The sequence below is a fragment of the Varroa jacobsoni genome, unplaced genomic scaffold, assembly GCF_002532875.2.
Source record: "Varroa jacobsoni isolate VJ856 unplaced genomic scaffold, vjacob_1.0 scaffold_701, whole genome shotgun sequence".
In the NCBI taxonomy this organism is placed as follows: Eukaryota; Metazoa; Arthropoda; class Arachnida; order Mesostigmata; family Varroidae; genus Varroa; species Varroa jacobsoni.
The window spans coordinates 1-15,739 of record NW_019213603.1 but is presented as its reverse complement, the minus strand read 5'-3'; the positions used below and the strand labels follow the sequence as shown (position 1 = coordinate 15,739).

The 15,739-nt window shown below is 39.5% G+C and overlaps 1 protein-coding gene across 1 annotated transcript; it reads right to left on the bottom strand.

Moving 5' to 3' along the window:
* Window positions 1-1,062: 1,062 nt before the first annotated feature.
* LOC111262787 (uncharacterized) lies at window positions 1,063-14,853 on the bottom strand. The gene is made up of 6 exons (XM_022837330.2): window positions 14,734-14,853; window positions 12,139-12,269; window positions 8,469-8,666; window positions 7,476-7,705; window positions 6,467-6,570; window positions 1,063-4,063 (listed from the first exon to the last, which is right to left on the bottom strand). Exons 1-6 carry the CDS (start codon window positions 14,734-14,736, stop codon window positions 3,935-3,937), a joined length of 795 nt encoding a protein of 264 aa, XP_022693065.1. The 5' UTR covers window positions 14,737-14,853; the 3' UTR covers window positions 1,063-3,934.
* Window positions 14,854-15,739: the final 886 nt, after the last annotated feature.

Below are 15,739 nucleotides of genomic sequence, written 5' to 3'. Positions count from 1 at the left end.
TTTTTTTTTATTATGTGTGTGCATATATACGTATATATGTATATTTTACATTACGTACGATATGGCTAACACATAAGGCAATCAAGCATTTCTAAAGATTCCACAAGTGTTCAATTGTGCTATTTGAATACGGTGAAAGTCCGTGGTTTCTAAACAATTATGAGAACTGAAATGTGCTACCCCGCTCACCACCGCGTAGCGTCAACGTCTTAAAGCTCTATGTGAACAAAAAGCCATTGACAAATGATGGTCAAAGCGATCACGTTCCACTGCCCGACGTGATATGACTCATGGGCGAAACAAATGCTCCGAGGGTAACTTTCCAACACTAATCAAAGCTAAACACAGAACTTCAAATATGCCAATGCTTCATTTAGAAATAAATTACTATCTGATTATTTCTGTAGAGCGGTATATCGTAGCTGTTAACAAAGGATGCGTTGTCGTCGTATGGCGGCCTTGATACATTAGCCCAGGATCTGTAAATGCTCGGATCAATGAAGAAGCTGCTTGAATTATTGCGCATTTCGATTATGGATTCATAATGCAATACGCGCACCTGTGCGATTTTTTCAACTTCTGTCTTGTCTGATAAAAGTTACAAACGCATGATCATGATAAGATAGAGCACAGAAGTTTCACAGTCGTTTTTTAACAAATCATATGATTTTTCCATCCACGAGCATCGTGATCAACGTTGCGATAGATCTTTGAAGCTGCTTTCGGAGCTCTACGTAGTCCTACTTAGAGAAAGTTCATTGTTTTTGAACTGCCCGTCTAATGATTGCCCGTAGCCTTATCTACCTACTGTTTGTTTATTACCTGTTATTTCTACCTTTGCCTACCTTCGAACAAGCCTGAGAACCTGCAGTGGTGAAACTACCCGCTGGAGATATATCAGAAGAACTTGACTCCTCCTCCAATTATACCCGTAGTGGATATCCCTACTCGTCATGTATACATTCCGTCGGCAGCACGACGTAAACATGACCATCAGCGCATGCGCACTAGAGGGCTACTATGCAAGTCTTCCTCATATCTAACAATTAGAATACTTTGGAGTCACTTCAAGAAACGACCTCGTGTTTTGTATTACTTTTCAGATTTTTTTGTGCTCAACGGGTTTATTGTCATCACGAGCAGACGGGTACATAATTATCGTCGTCACAACAGTAAGAAGCATGAGAACGAACCTGATGTCAAGGGCTCGTATGAAGTGATCGTTAGTTGCAGTTTTGCGCGTAAAACTCGAAACATTTATTTGAAGTCCTTAAGTAAATTTTACAATAATCGTTTTAATTTTTCTGTGTGAGTTTTAACCGGAAACCGGCTTCGTTTGTAGATACATCACAACTAATGTTTCTGAAAAATAATCCACTGCTATTTGTACGGATAACATACATATTTATTTCCAGAAATTACTTAGTTATAATAATGTGAATTGTGAATTTACTCGCACGTTTTCCAACCTGATCCATATATACGTGGTGAAATAGACTGATTCGTCGACCAACAGTATATCAGGCTATGCCAGCCAAGCAATACGCAGCCAGAGATCAGATTCACATGTATGATCTAGGACATAAGTGTTTCCCTGACAGACCCTAGATCTGGAATGCCTCAACTTGCCCTGCTAGAGTCTTTTTGACACACACAAACTTCGATTGTTTCTTTGTTTTTCACTATAATTCCTCAGTTTGAAAATGCTTTACGCTTTGTTGATGAAGAAGAAAGCTAGTCCGCGACAATCGTTTGCATCTATGCATGCATGTATGTATGTATGTATGTATGTCCAAATTGAACATTTCTTAAACAGCTTTAAAGTTTATATCGTAACGTTACATATACATGTATAATAAGGTAAAAAATATTCTACTGATAAATGTCGGCTGCCACTTACCCTTTTGGACAGTGTTCAATTATGGGAGTAGCTAGAGTCATTTTATATAGAAATGCATAATGAAACAAGGCCAAATCGTCAATACGAAAGGCGGTCAAGTCGAAAAATGACAACAGCAAAGAAAATGGCTTACTGAATTGCATGCAATACGTTTGTTACAAAAACAAACCATAGCACAGTGTATGCATCCCCTGCAGAAGGCGCAACGTAAATCTTGAAGCATCGTTGTTGATTTATTTAGCTCGTTTACTGCGTAACTTCTTATTACAGTGTGTCCCTCTATTGGGCCTGATTGTGCAGAAACAGCACTACTCAAAGCATAATTAATAATTAAAACGATACTTAAATCGGGCTACTGGATGCTTTTTAACTTAGATGAAGCAAACTCATCAAGTTACATTTATAAGCATACTCTCGTCCAGTTGACAACGGGGATTTACCTACTAAAGCAGTGTAAGGCATCATAAGCTTAAATAATAGTCGTGTAATGTTTATACCATAAACACTCATACGTTTTGAATATTATGTATATATATATATACTGGGCCAAATTAACCTAATAGGAACTGAACACGAACGGTATCGTTTTACGTCTATTTACTTAGGACATTTAATTAGAAAACCCAGTTTCTAACAACCCTAGCACCTGTAACGTCGACAAATTTCGGGCCCAAATCACAATCGTCGAAATTGCTACTGTAACAAGCGTTTAATGTACCAGCATTAGAACAGCGTCTCGGCTATTTTTCTGCACGACAAATTTCTGTTTGACGGAGCCGATACTTGATAAATGAACTATCACAACTAGTGCTTGCGAATAGACGGTCAAGCGGCTATTAGATTGTTATTGAAATTGGCTTTTCTCGACCTCTAACGATAAATAGTTATGTTAAATAAATAGTTGAAATTTGGCATGGACAACGACGTAAAGATCGCTCGTATGAATTGATTTGGCTGTGATGTACGACGTTTATGCCGTTTTATCTTCGATAGCAGATTTTAGCTGGCGTACGCATTTACATTGACCGCGTTATTTGTTGGTAGGCGGCAAATTTCAAATTAAATCGACGGTACATCAGTTGGGATTTTCAAGTAAGAGCACCCTCCTAATGATGTCATACTTTTTTTTACTTGTGCCACTGACATACATTGGGCAAGTGATGACTTGATGGAAAATATAGGTAGAATTTTTTTTTTTCGTACACAACTCATTTGTTTATTCACTAGTTAATAAACGTATTTGACAATATCCATCGGGTTCGCCGCTGTTCAATAAACATTCCTATATAGCGCCAATCTATTGCTGTTTTAAGAACAACCTTTTAGGGAAAGTGGCCTTACGATAAAAATAGTTTCGGCAGTATCAGTGAATGGCTTGTTTAACACTAAATTTTTCGTGGGAACGCAAAATGAAAACGCTTTCGACGGAGTTTTATTATTTAGCGCTTATTTGATCTAATGCCTCGTACAAAGTTCAGACCCTATATACTGATAACGTTAGGGATGTGCCTTGTCTTCGTACTTCGCATGCTGACTCCCTTTAACAAAAACCGACTTATTCTGTACCCTTACTCTCCATATTTTCACCCAAGGCCCAAAACAGTATATATCAAAGTAGTGTACGCTACGCTAGGGACTGCAATTTAAAACTTGTAGAACATATGACCAATTATAAGGCAAAAACGCTTCCGGCGCTTCTCCATTTCGTCGGCATTTAGATGCCTTTTTTTTTTTGTTTTCGCGTAGAACTTTTAAAGGCGCGTTATAACAACATACGACCCATTATTAATTGTTCACACTGCCCTCGTTCACTACGATCCTAGCATTACCTAGTGGAAAATGTATGTATGTGTTCTCTTTATATAGATGGTATAGTATATATCGTATACTAACTAACTGACTGAATGAAGGTGTTCGGAGCATATCGCATGCCTAAGTGCAACCAGTACAGATGAAGTAGAACTTCATACGAGCGGGATTTAGCAAAAATAGCTCAGTGACTGAAAAACAATAAATCGATTTGTGTTACTGAGGCTACTGTCGTTTGTAGCGATAGCTGTATAGATCGGACAAGATAGCGGCCTCTGCTGCTGGAATGGCATTTGAACGGAGTAGCACAGCCGCTGGATTTTGACTTTCAGTTCCTGGTTCATTCGTATCCACCTGCAGGCAGTTGTATATACACATATATAACGAAAACGAGTTAGCTTCTTAATAACGACATGCTCCTCAGAGTGTTTTCTCATTCTATAGTATGGAATATACGCTGGCCCCTTGCTTTACATACTTGTAAAGCGGTAGTGTATTTAAAAAAATTTAGCCAGTTCGCTGTATATTGGCATGATGTCACTCTAGTACGAAGCGAAAATCAAACGCATTGCCTCCCTCGATAGAGTCAGAATGTATTTATTTGGTGTATCATAATAACGACTGCCTATGAAACCTCAATTGCTCACAACTCCGTGCCTAAATGTGTTCATTCGTCTTTTGAAAGGCTTTTTTGCTAGCTACAGCGAACGAAACTGTCATATTCAGATTCTTTTAGAACTTTGCGCGAACAAGCCCCCTGCATAGTTGTCTGACGAATTCTAATCCGGACCGCAGCAAATTTATTCCAGCAAAGGGAAAACGTATGCCCTACCATTTAATACAGACTTTGCCGCAGCTTGTGAAAAATATTTCTTTCTAGTGTATAAGCAGCACTCTGTAACAGGTAAGCTTTCCTAAAAGAACTATGGCGACATCACTCCTATTGTACGGAACAGGTAGACTTTAACGTACAATAAGTACACTTTTCGGATTGTGGATGAGCGACCTCAGTGAATGATTTTTCGTCACTAAAGCATTAAAGGGAACTTCTTCTCGCCTTGAGAAGACCCGGGAACTAATAACATTGGTCAAATTTCTCGACCCCATTGCCCTCAAAGAGCTTTTTCCTGCCTTCAATAGCATGGGAATTGTTCCTGTGGTCTTCGTGCACAATTCGAGCGATTGCCTAATCAAATCGCGTCCAAAAATACCAGTATTGCTAAAAATACACCTTTGCATCTCTTAGGCAGCTGTGAGGTTGGTGTAGCGGGTCTCTTAGTTTGCTCTTCCCATTATGGCATATAAAGAACCCGCTTCTGTTCTCTCCGCAGCAGCGTACGTTATCGCATTGTGGTGAATCGTCGACTTCCGTAAACTAGATAGGAGTTCGTCCGACGTAAAGACTAGACAAAAACTAATCCTCGGTTTCAGATCGAAAACAGGCGGATCTAAGCCAAACCTCTGTCTTCCCTATGATGGTGGTTGGTGATTTTTACCTGGAACAAAATCGGCTTTTTTTCTAGAGCCGAGAGGAGCGAATCACCTAACGAACAACCAGCCAAACTATACTCTATATAAACACCAAAAATTGAACTTTTCTATCTAACTACACATGTCAAAATCTTCTGACTTCGTACAGTTTCAGTTTTCGTAGTAACGGCGGGTGACTCTTAAAATAAAGCCGATAGCGTAACTTCCGAATAATTTTTGCCATTTCTTTTATTGCCTTGGTTTTAATCAGTCAAGCAGTGTAGCCTGGCGATATGCACGCGAGCAGCCAGATATACCCGGCGAGACACTGGTGCCTGATAGGTAATCAGTGCGGAGAAATTTATTGCAAGCCACTCTAGAGAGTTGTTTTAAATTTGAGCATTATGCACACTGTTTCTTAACAATCATTAAACTAAAGGACACGCTTACCCGGCTGGACCGAAGGCCCAAGGCAGTTGGTTTGCTGGCTAGCTAACTATAGCGAAATAAACGTCTCAAAAAGTCATAACGACTACATCCGTGACAGCTTTAGCAACGATGGCCAGGGTACCATTGATGGTAGCCGCGACGGCAAAGCCTGCAGTCCAGCTGGACGCAGGGCTCAAAACCACTGCGTAGGGTAAAACGTCGTGTTCTGCGGAGATTACCCTATCTCAGAACAATGACAAATCCTATTAACTCAACCTTATCATGTAAGTACAACGTAAATCCACTTACGCACTTCACGTTATGCTGAGCTTCTACGCTACCCCGGGCCAGAATAAGTGTAGAACAGATGAAGTGGCGCTAATACAAACAGCAAGAAACTGAACAAGCAGAAAATTGATTGACATTTTCATCTGTCTAACTACTAATTATTCACTCCTAAAGAACGTTTTTAACAATGCGCTCGATATTTTTCTTCGATTCGTATGTCAAATGGATTGACTGCGACAGCTCGGTCAATTTGCCGCGAAAATTGAGCTAAACGATTTTGGCAATAATAGTACTAGCAGCATTGTTCTATAACTTTTTTTTGATCAGTTGGTTTTTCGCTGTGCTAACATCGACTCTTGACGCATCAGTCAGTTTTTCAAAAAAAGGACAGAATAGGTATAGTTTAAAGTTATTAGGTTTCTATCCCTGTTACGTTTGGCCCACATTGTAGACTAACGTTTAGGCCGGCTAGAACTCACTGTCGAGCAGTAGTATCATAGAGGAAAAATCCGCTAAGAACAGCCGGTTTGCAAAAAGTGCCAAAGGCCAGGTAGGCTACTGAGAGCTTACCTTGGCTCGAAACCCATCCTCATCCGCCACGTATTCAACCCGTCGCTGGCGCCCATCAGGTAGAACAAAGGAGTACGCTCCATTTATATGGCTAGCTCCATCTCCTAAAAAATCATCCAATTGCAATGAGACATGTAATTAAAGTTAATTCAAAGAGAAATTTTTATGCAAACAATAAAATGCCAGTATTTTTTATTTAGTATAATGATATATATCAAATGTGACTTGATATGCCGAGTTCTTACACAAGGAACACAATGGCATTGCTTCGGCCGAACACCAGTTTTGTGCGCACGTAAACTTTTTATTCATCGATAAAGGCGAATGTTGCGCTGACTAACGGGATTATACTTCAGTACGTAGCAGGGTGCATAACAAACGAACGCTGCTATAAAGTCTCTATTATGTTAATCATCGAAAAGCTGGCAACCTAAAAACTGTTCGTATCCTTACAGGGATATTATACTCTCGCAACGCAACGTATACGGATATAAAACAACCGATACGCAAGATGATGTTGCTATATGTTTAATTACAAACATTTTACGCGTACATAGATGTATTTGACTCGTATTTTGTTTTTCTCTCTCCGTCACTATTAAGTCGACACAAACATCAGATGTCTTATCCAGCGGGAAGAAGTGAGACGCAGGGAAACGGATGTGTGTACATGTGCTTATATACGTCTCAAGGCTGAAGAGAGCCGGACTCTCTGGGGTCTCATCGTTCCTCAAATGCGGACGTCTCAATCGGGTTCGTAATCGAAACTGGGGTATCGTAAACAAAGCCAGCGACTCGTTTTGTTATTTCTTTCTTAGCCCAACGACAATCTCGCAGCTAGTGCCAAGTGCAGGTTCAGCAATCGATTCATCACGGTCAGAATATCCATCACAACCAGGCTTCTTTCAAGTGGATTCCAAGGGATCCGAAACTATTCTATTGTAGTAAATATGAAGAATTCTTCGCGTATTATTTTACAACTAGCTAGAAATACGATCTTTTGTCTCACCTGACTCTTGTCGAATCTGGGCACCATCAGCACCGTTGATCAAATAGACGAAGTGATACGGAGTCGGAGTAGCAGAACGAACCTCAAACTTCCGACTTGTGCGTGGGATGGTTACCACAGGTTGAGTGGTAACTCGGCTGCTTTCAACTGTGCGAGCAGTGAGCGGTGATGATATCGCAGCGTTGAATATCGGCGGAATATAACGTGCAACAGTGCCGTAAGGGGTATACCTGCAGACATATCGTTAACCATAAATATACCTGAAGGCCGCATATTTTAAAACCTGTATTGTTCGCTTTATAAACTAACTGACTATCTTCTTTGATTGACACAAATGGTGACGCCATAAGTGTCTATAGAAGACGTTATGTTTTATTGGGGAGTTTTTATCTCATTGGCGATTGTGAGTATCCGAACAAAGCCATCTCTTTCATCGAATAGACCTTTATAACATACATTGTATATTATGCTTTGTATTCCATACTGTTAATGCCATTTTCATATGTAAGTATAGATCGTTATAAATGAATCGAACAAAAGGAATAGTCCTCACAATTTGAATACTTTTGGAAACGAACAGAGGATAATAACAAGGGCGATGACACGTATTATACAATATATATATATATATATATATATACTATACAATATACTATACAATATAATATATATAAAACAAGAACGGATTCACGTATTATCAAACCTAAAATATGACCTATAGAAATAGTATACCATTAACTGCTTGTTCCCTAAGCACACGCCGTATGTATTGAGTTTAATGTAGTTTATCGCCCATGCAGGCGTACCTACGTGCATTGTCTTGCGTTTTTGTTTGTTGTCTTCGACGAAATAATCTAAGACGACATTTCGTAAATCACACTTGGCACCGCTCGTTGCGGGACGTTGGCGAAAGACAGGTCTCTATCCCTCTCTCTCTTAAAAAAGATAAATTTTTTTTCTTTCTAATCTAAGAACAAGAATTGCTTTCATTACCCGTAATAGTAGTTGTTATAAGGATAGCCATAGCCGCCGTATCGATGATAGTTGTTTCTATGGCTTGTTTCAGGTCGGTAGTGCCCGTTTGCTATATAGGCCCTGCGGCTATGATCGTGGCGAAAATCGTAAGGCAAAATCGCGTACGCTTCATAACGACCATACGCGTGATTATATGCGTGTCTTGCGTCATTATGCCTGAAAGGGTTAGGATAAACCTCTCTTAGCCCGACAAACAAATATATGTAGCAAACAATTTTTGTCATAGACGACTTCTTCCTATTTCCAACACAATTCCTCCTTACGTCTAACGCGAAGTGAGGCGGTGCTTTTATTCGAGCTCGCTGTTTATTCGTAAATCATAAGTAAAAGAAAATGTTTCATTGTTACACAGAATCAATTTGGTTCAAGTTGCACTAGCAGACATACGTAAACAATGTCGAGATTCTATTTCTATTATTAGTGGCTACAGAGGTAGCAGTTCATGCATTTAGCACAATAGCGAGACCGAAATCATCGCGAATACGGATTTCATATAATTAACATAATAACCGTAGCGCTAACTTTAAGTGTATATAACTTCTATATATACTTTTTATAGGCATCTTCTCCTCACTCGCTATGGCTCTAATTGTTCTCATTATAAAAGATAAAAAAAAAAAAAAGAGAGACAAACACCAAAAGAGTTTTCTAGCCTCCCTCGTTTCCAAGTCTTGCGTTGTATTCAAAGGGGTCCCGGTATAGAAACATGATGTAAACTAAGATTAGAATAGAATTAGGGTCCGCTTCCGGTGACAAAGATTAACTTCAGATTCGTTTTTCTGTGTTGATAAATTTGTTGTACCTTAACGAATATCCATAGACGCATATATGTGGGCTTATGATATAATAGTTGTTTAGCACAGGCGCGCAGTTGAAGCCGACGTAGTGACGTACGAAACAGAGCTTGGCCGGGGAAACATTCCAACATTGATAAAACGGTCGACTTTTGTCGGTTAAACGCCGATCCGGAACTGAGTTTGTTGGGTCCCAGTCGGATAATGCTCTGCTATACACCGTTCAAATTTGCCGGCATGCTGACGTTTGCTTTCCACTTTGAGGTAAGGTATTTTCAGCCGAATTGTTTTCTTTTTTTTGGAAAACAAAAATGGGATAGCAAAGACCCTGCATTATGTTTTGTGGCAAAACAAAGCCAAGTTCCCACAAATGTTTCCATTATCCAAAAAAGCTTTTAGGAATAAGTTACTGATTAGGTGTACAGTTAGTACCAACAGTTTGGTAAATGTCGAAACAACTGAAAGCGATTTACGTACCAAACAGCTTGTCTCGGCAAGTACGGATCAAAGCGTGCAAAAAACAAGACTACTTACGTTGACAAATTTATTTTACGAAGCTTGCAGAGGAGTTGGACATCTCACATGATTAATGCCAGACCAGTTCGAAAAGTAATCTGCAAGGACGAAGGCTCACAGTACGCACTGTGTCGAAGGATCTGAATTTCGAGCAAATGCAGGCCCGTCAACAGCTGTCTTAGAACAAGCTTGGCCTGCTCAAAGAGGATTTGCCTTAACAGGTCATTACAGGTGCAAAACGTAAATATGCAGGTAATACGAAAACGTAAAGGGCTGAATATCGTTTTAAATTCGAGCGAAATGCACAAGGTCTAGATTAAAAACCAGAACTGTTTTTACTAAATAACGGGAAATTGTCGATTAGGAATTCATCCCAAGTAGACGCGAGTTTTTCTAAATATGCCGGATGTATACATTTCATTGTAATGTACCGATTCGTCAGGTCGTTACCTGCGTTTTTGTAGAAAAACCTAACGCCTGCGTTGTGCAAAGCTCTACCTTAACCTGATGTAGTGCTATGTATCGTTCCTTCAGTGTCGAAGCTCAAGAAAGCGTGAAAAGTTAGCCCGAGAATATTCGAAAAAACGAGAGCAAGCTGAGCTTTATTTCTACGATGGAGTACGAAAACTGTTTTAGCTATTAGGGAGAACGGTTGCACAAGTACATCGGATCCGCCGGAAATTACTTCGAAAGAGACAACTGCGACTTTGGGAATATAGAAAGTTGCTGCCGGCATAAAGCCAAATTCTCGATACGTTTTTTATCCTTCTTTTTTTTTGAGCATTGTCATCGCTCTGCCGAAATTAATAGTTGCTAACGTCAGTAGCAGGTGTTATTTCTGTGGTTTCTCTAACTACCAAAGGCTATAGGACCTTAAAAAAGTGCAAGCAGACATAAAAGATCAGTATCAAAATATTTAGAAAGAATCCTTTTTTCTCCTTGTCATTTCTTGTCGACAACTAAAAAACTAGGCTTGACAACCACCTATTTGGTAAAAGCAGCTTGTCTACAACTACTGCTGTGCGGGTCGTGATCATCTTTTTTGGTAACTGCCGAAGCTGAAGTAACGGTTAAGTTATTGCTTACGACAAGAGACTTGGGTTGAAAGGAACGGCGGAAAATGAAATTAAGGTAGCCCTGCTTAGCCGAGCGGTAGCTGTCGCGTTAACTTAACTGTAAGGGAAGTAGGACAGCTTCAAGGGGAGTGGTGCTCTCTAGTGCTTGCTGTCAGATAAAGTGAACTTTTCCGCTAGGTGTCAGTGAAATAGGCGGCACGCCCTAATGCTCAAGGAAGTGAGAAATTGCCAGATTTCTTTGTTAACTCGGGAACAATAAGAGAAAAAGCGTGCTTGCTGTTTAACATGGGAAAACACGATATGGCTTATCCCTCACAAAGGTTGTTTACACCACTGAGGTGGTATGACAGGCGTATACAGCAGGTCAAATTTATCAGTGACTGTTTGACAAACGTCGTGTTGATTTCAGTCGCGCGAACTTCGAAGACGCATGACAGTGAGTGTATAGATTAGTGAGAACATTCGTGACGTGCCTAAATAGGGTACGCTCAGATGATTGCAGTTGATAACGCACGTAGAATACGTTTCCACCAAAACTACATTGCTACGTTATATATGTGAATAAGCTCCTAGGATCACCGGTCGGTCATAGGAAAAACGGTCGTGTCCATTGGTACCGTTAAAACGAATATTTTTTCAAAATAATGTCGAGACGGTGTTGCATGCGATTATACATGTCTCTAAAAGATTTCATATTTCGTACAGATTTAGGACTGCTACTCGTCTTAATACGAGAAATTAACGTTGTTCCTTGGCTGCTTTCCGTAAGCATTTCTTCTATTTGGTTACTACTACATATTCTGTGAACAATTGACCACTGAGAAAAATCAAGACCGAAATTTCAGCATATTTGTAGGCCGGAAGCAAACCGATTAGAGCCCATATATATATTCGTACATATAACTTACCAGTAGATATATTGTATCATAGTACTAGTTCTCCTTAAAAAGGTTGGCTATATTTATCAGGTGAATGTTTTTCCAATATATAAATTAAATTTGCCTTCGCGTATCAACATTGAAAGCAATTAAAAAGATAGGTTATTATCGTATCGTTCGTTTTGGAGAAAAGCTGGCGTGTGACTCATTGTTCAACGCTATAGAACTCAGTAAAACTACTGAAGGAAGAATCTTCCTCCGAAGAAGTATTCGCGTTCCCCAACCATTAATCTTCATGAACGTACTGCACAGTTTTTAGGCACCGAACAGAACTTATGACTTGTATCTGGCCTACGCAGCTTACCTGGGGTGATAGTGGGACCCATCTGGGTTATAGTCCGTTGTGTAAGTAGCATAAGGGCTAGTAAACGAGGTCCGAACTTGATCGAAAGCGAGAGCCACAAGGCCGGGCATTATAAACAGTATTAAAAGCAACTGAAATGAATGCATAATAGCAGTTTAATTGCCGGCACATTCGAACAAATCTTACTATATAAAGATAAAACTGTTAAACAATTAATTTATAAAAAAAAAAGGAGTATGTTATCTATTAAATGAAGTACCTTTTTTGTTTTCGGCTACCAGGATTGTCAACATCCAACCATTTTCACTCTTATGATCTATTCGTAAATACGATAGATAATTTTAGAGAACACATTTCATGTAGGTTCCAATTGAAACAAGGGTTATTTTAAATCCACGGAACTCTGTTTTGTCTTTAATCAGTACACGCTGTCAGCGCTCGTTCTAGATTTAACACTGAAGGCTTTTACGTAAAGTTTGTTGTAAGAAATGCATCTTAGAAATGAATTAGTAACTAATATTAACAACACTTTAATTTATAGTAAGTTAAGTGAGAGTAAATTCCGTCACATTCATTTGCTAACGAATTAATTAAGAATATCCCTAGCAATTACTAACTATTCTCTATATTATAGTAGTTAGAGATATAACGATACTATAATGAGAATATTTTTACATCACAGTTCGTTGGATCCAGGTCTAGTCTTCATCAACTTCATTTATCATTGTCAACGTTTTTTCGACCTTTAGTTTAGAAATGTACAGTATCATGAATATGCAAGACCATATATCTTAATTTCCGCTCTCATGGTCACTTTCTATATTATAACTAGTTTAATGAGCCCCCTTCGGCCTTCGTCCGACTCGATTAACTGGACGCAGAGCGCGGCGTGAACAACAATCAAAGGCTCATCGACAAGGAACTCAGTGTTGGTCTTTTTAATTTTACTGACTGTGGCAATGTTATCAGTTATGGCAGTTGTAGCAGACTGCTGCCACCGCTAGTTCGACTAGATGGTTCCCGAAGGGATAGCGCGTCTTAACATGATCAATTCTCTATTTTAGGGGGTGAACGAAAGATATCATCGAAAAAACATTCACATTTTTACTACCGGACAAACAAAGCAACAAGCGCTCTCAAGCCTGTTGTAAACGGCTGTTGTAAATAAAACATAGAGGAAGGCAATGGTGGAGGACAGATACGCCGATGACGGCTAGAAGCACTCAGCATAGGCACAGACGGACCGAACCCTCCTATGGTGGACGTCGTCATCGCCATCGACGGTCATTGAGGGACGCGAAGGAACGAAATGGCGACATACCGCCACAAGCTGATGCGACAAAAGGGTCCACTAAAAAAGTGTCCCTTTGTAAAAGCTTTAGCCTTGGGCGGGCCGAGGAAGAATACAGTTCTGTTAAGTAAGTCGAATAGACACTGAAACGAAAAATGATAATGGCTAACCGAAATACAGATACTAGTGCAATCTTACGCATTGATTAATGTAGTCCTATCGATTTAGAGATGTAGTCACAAGAAATTGAATGTGTTTAATTATGAAAAAACTTGTTCTGTATTCGTTGTCCTTATTGACTATTCATTGTCCAGTTGCATGTGGATTCAACTTCAACTTCAACGAGTGTAAGCCAATCGTCACATTAATACGTAAGAAAGATGATGCTCTCTGTACATTTCAAGCCTAAGATCGGGCACCCTGTCGTTGTTTACACATCATAATTCTACACATTGTATCTCGTTTTACTTTAACTTAAAGAATCATAGATTTATAGAAGTTTGGGAAACCTAACAAGTATAACCTATCGGTGGGAAACGAGTTTCCCTAACTTCGTTGGTCCACATATTCATTACCCACCAAACCCACGTATGAAAATATCTACACCCATTAACTAATGAGTTTTGGTGTGAGTCATTAGGCTCGTTCAAGGACCGGTAAGCCTTGTGCCCTATAACCGACTTGAACTGAATTATATATACATAAGTTACATAGATGTTAACTTCAGAATGTTCGAAACTTCAAAAAGGACTTAAGGTTCGATTACCCTTGCTTCGTATGCAAGTGATTTTTAGAGATTGGTAGCAGTAGTCTGCTAAGTCGAACATGTTTCGTCTAAAAACGAGATAGCCACAGTTTATCTATGTCTCCGTCTTTCCGGCATCGCTTGTTATCGGACCAAATGCAAAAGTTCATTCTACATATAGACTTTGGATTTCAGCCCCACGTTCATAGTTAATGTTCATTAACTAATGTTCATCGAGATTCTTTAATATTACGCTTACAATTGGACGTGAACGGACCATTGATTGCAACTGACTGTGTAAAATGAGGAAGTGTTTTGTTTTCCTGCATACAAAAATCCTTAAATATATATATATATATATATATAAGGTATCAAGCATGTAACAGATATCAAGCGTAACAGAAAATATTTGATCTCGTCTATAGAGTATTTACCTTTACAAGTAATTCAATGTATCTTGCTTTGACTCTCACGTCACGTCCTATCTTTCAGCCTGAATTATGATAGCTTGATTAAAAAGTCAATAAATAATAGTAATTAATTTCGTATATTGTCATACCATATTCGGGTGTCGTCTGCTATTCCGGTTCACTTAGGTTTATCCAACGATCTTTCACAAAGTTCTTCGCTTATGGCGATCAGGTCGTACGCTCATATTTATGTATCCGTTATTATAATACTCTACAAACCGCCGTATCAGGCCCTCGCCATGAGACCCTTCCCGACGTGACGCTCGTTTTGGCTTGGAGCCGTAATATCAAGATTAATGCAGTTAATAACGATGTTCTTTTTTAATTTTACTCATAATCTGAAATAACATTGATCTTCATAGTGTATATGAGGTATTGTTAAGATAGAACGCGGGCGGATGAAAATGACGGTTGCCATTGGGTACGTTTGACTGCCGGCCAGCCATGCTCTGTAATGCCGATTAATGTTGTCCATTGCCGTTACACGATGCAATGAGTATTGAGCGTGACCGCTGAAGTCGGATAATTACGTACAATAGCAAATCACTGAGAATATTGCTCATATAGTAACGAAATGTGCGCAAACTCTTACAATAGCAATGGATCATTACTCGATTGCGAGCTACTTGTTGCGCCGTCCTCTAACTAAACGGTGCAATTATTTAAGGCCGAACCAGCAAAACGTCGGGTCATTGTTTTCCTCAACCCTACATTGAGGTAGTGCTTCAATAATAACTTGTAGTCTTTCGTTTCTTTAATTCGCAACTTCAATACGCTGTTTTAACTAGTACCGACGGCGTTCAAACGGCAAGTAACAATGTCATATTCAGTTCGAGCCCCCGTAGGGTATGTTTGGGTCGAGATGTTAGTCAACTCGATCCTTGATAATCCTAGTCTGTAAAAAACAGCTCAGTCTGCATTCAGAAACGACTATGCCCGTTAGAATTTATCGAATTGAAGATTTACGATCATTTGAATTACCGAATGGTGCTTGTTTAACTTATTTGGTGGGACGAGGCAATTTTTCTGCCTCGCAGTTGAGTCTTGTTTACTGAGAATTCGTCTGCTTCATCGGATGAGGCTTCATCCACTAAC

Bases quoted from the DNA above. Each gene is read 5' to 3' on its own strand.
- LOC111262787 (XM_022837330.2), bottom strand. The intron at 7,706-8,468 runs GTAATGAAAGCA...ATATGTCTGCAG, and splicing joins TATAACAACTACTATTACGG to GTATACCCCTTACGGCACTG. The intron at 6,571-7,475 runs GTGAGACAAAAG...ATGATTTTTTAG, and splicing joins CCAGATTCGACAAGAGTCAG to GAGATGGAGCTAGCCATATA.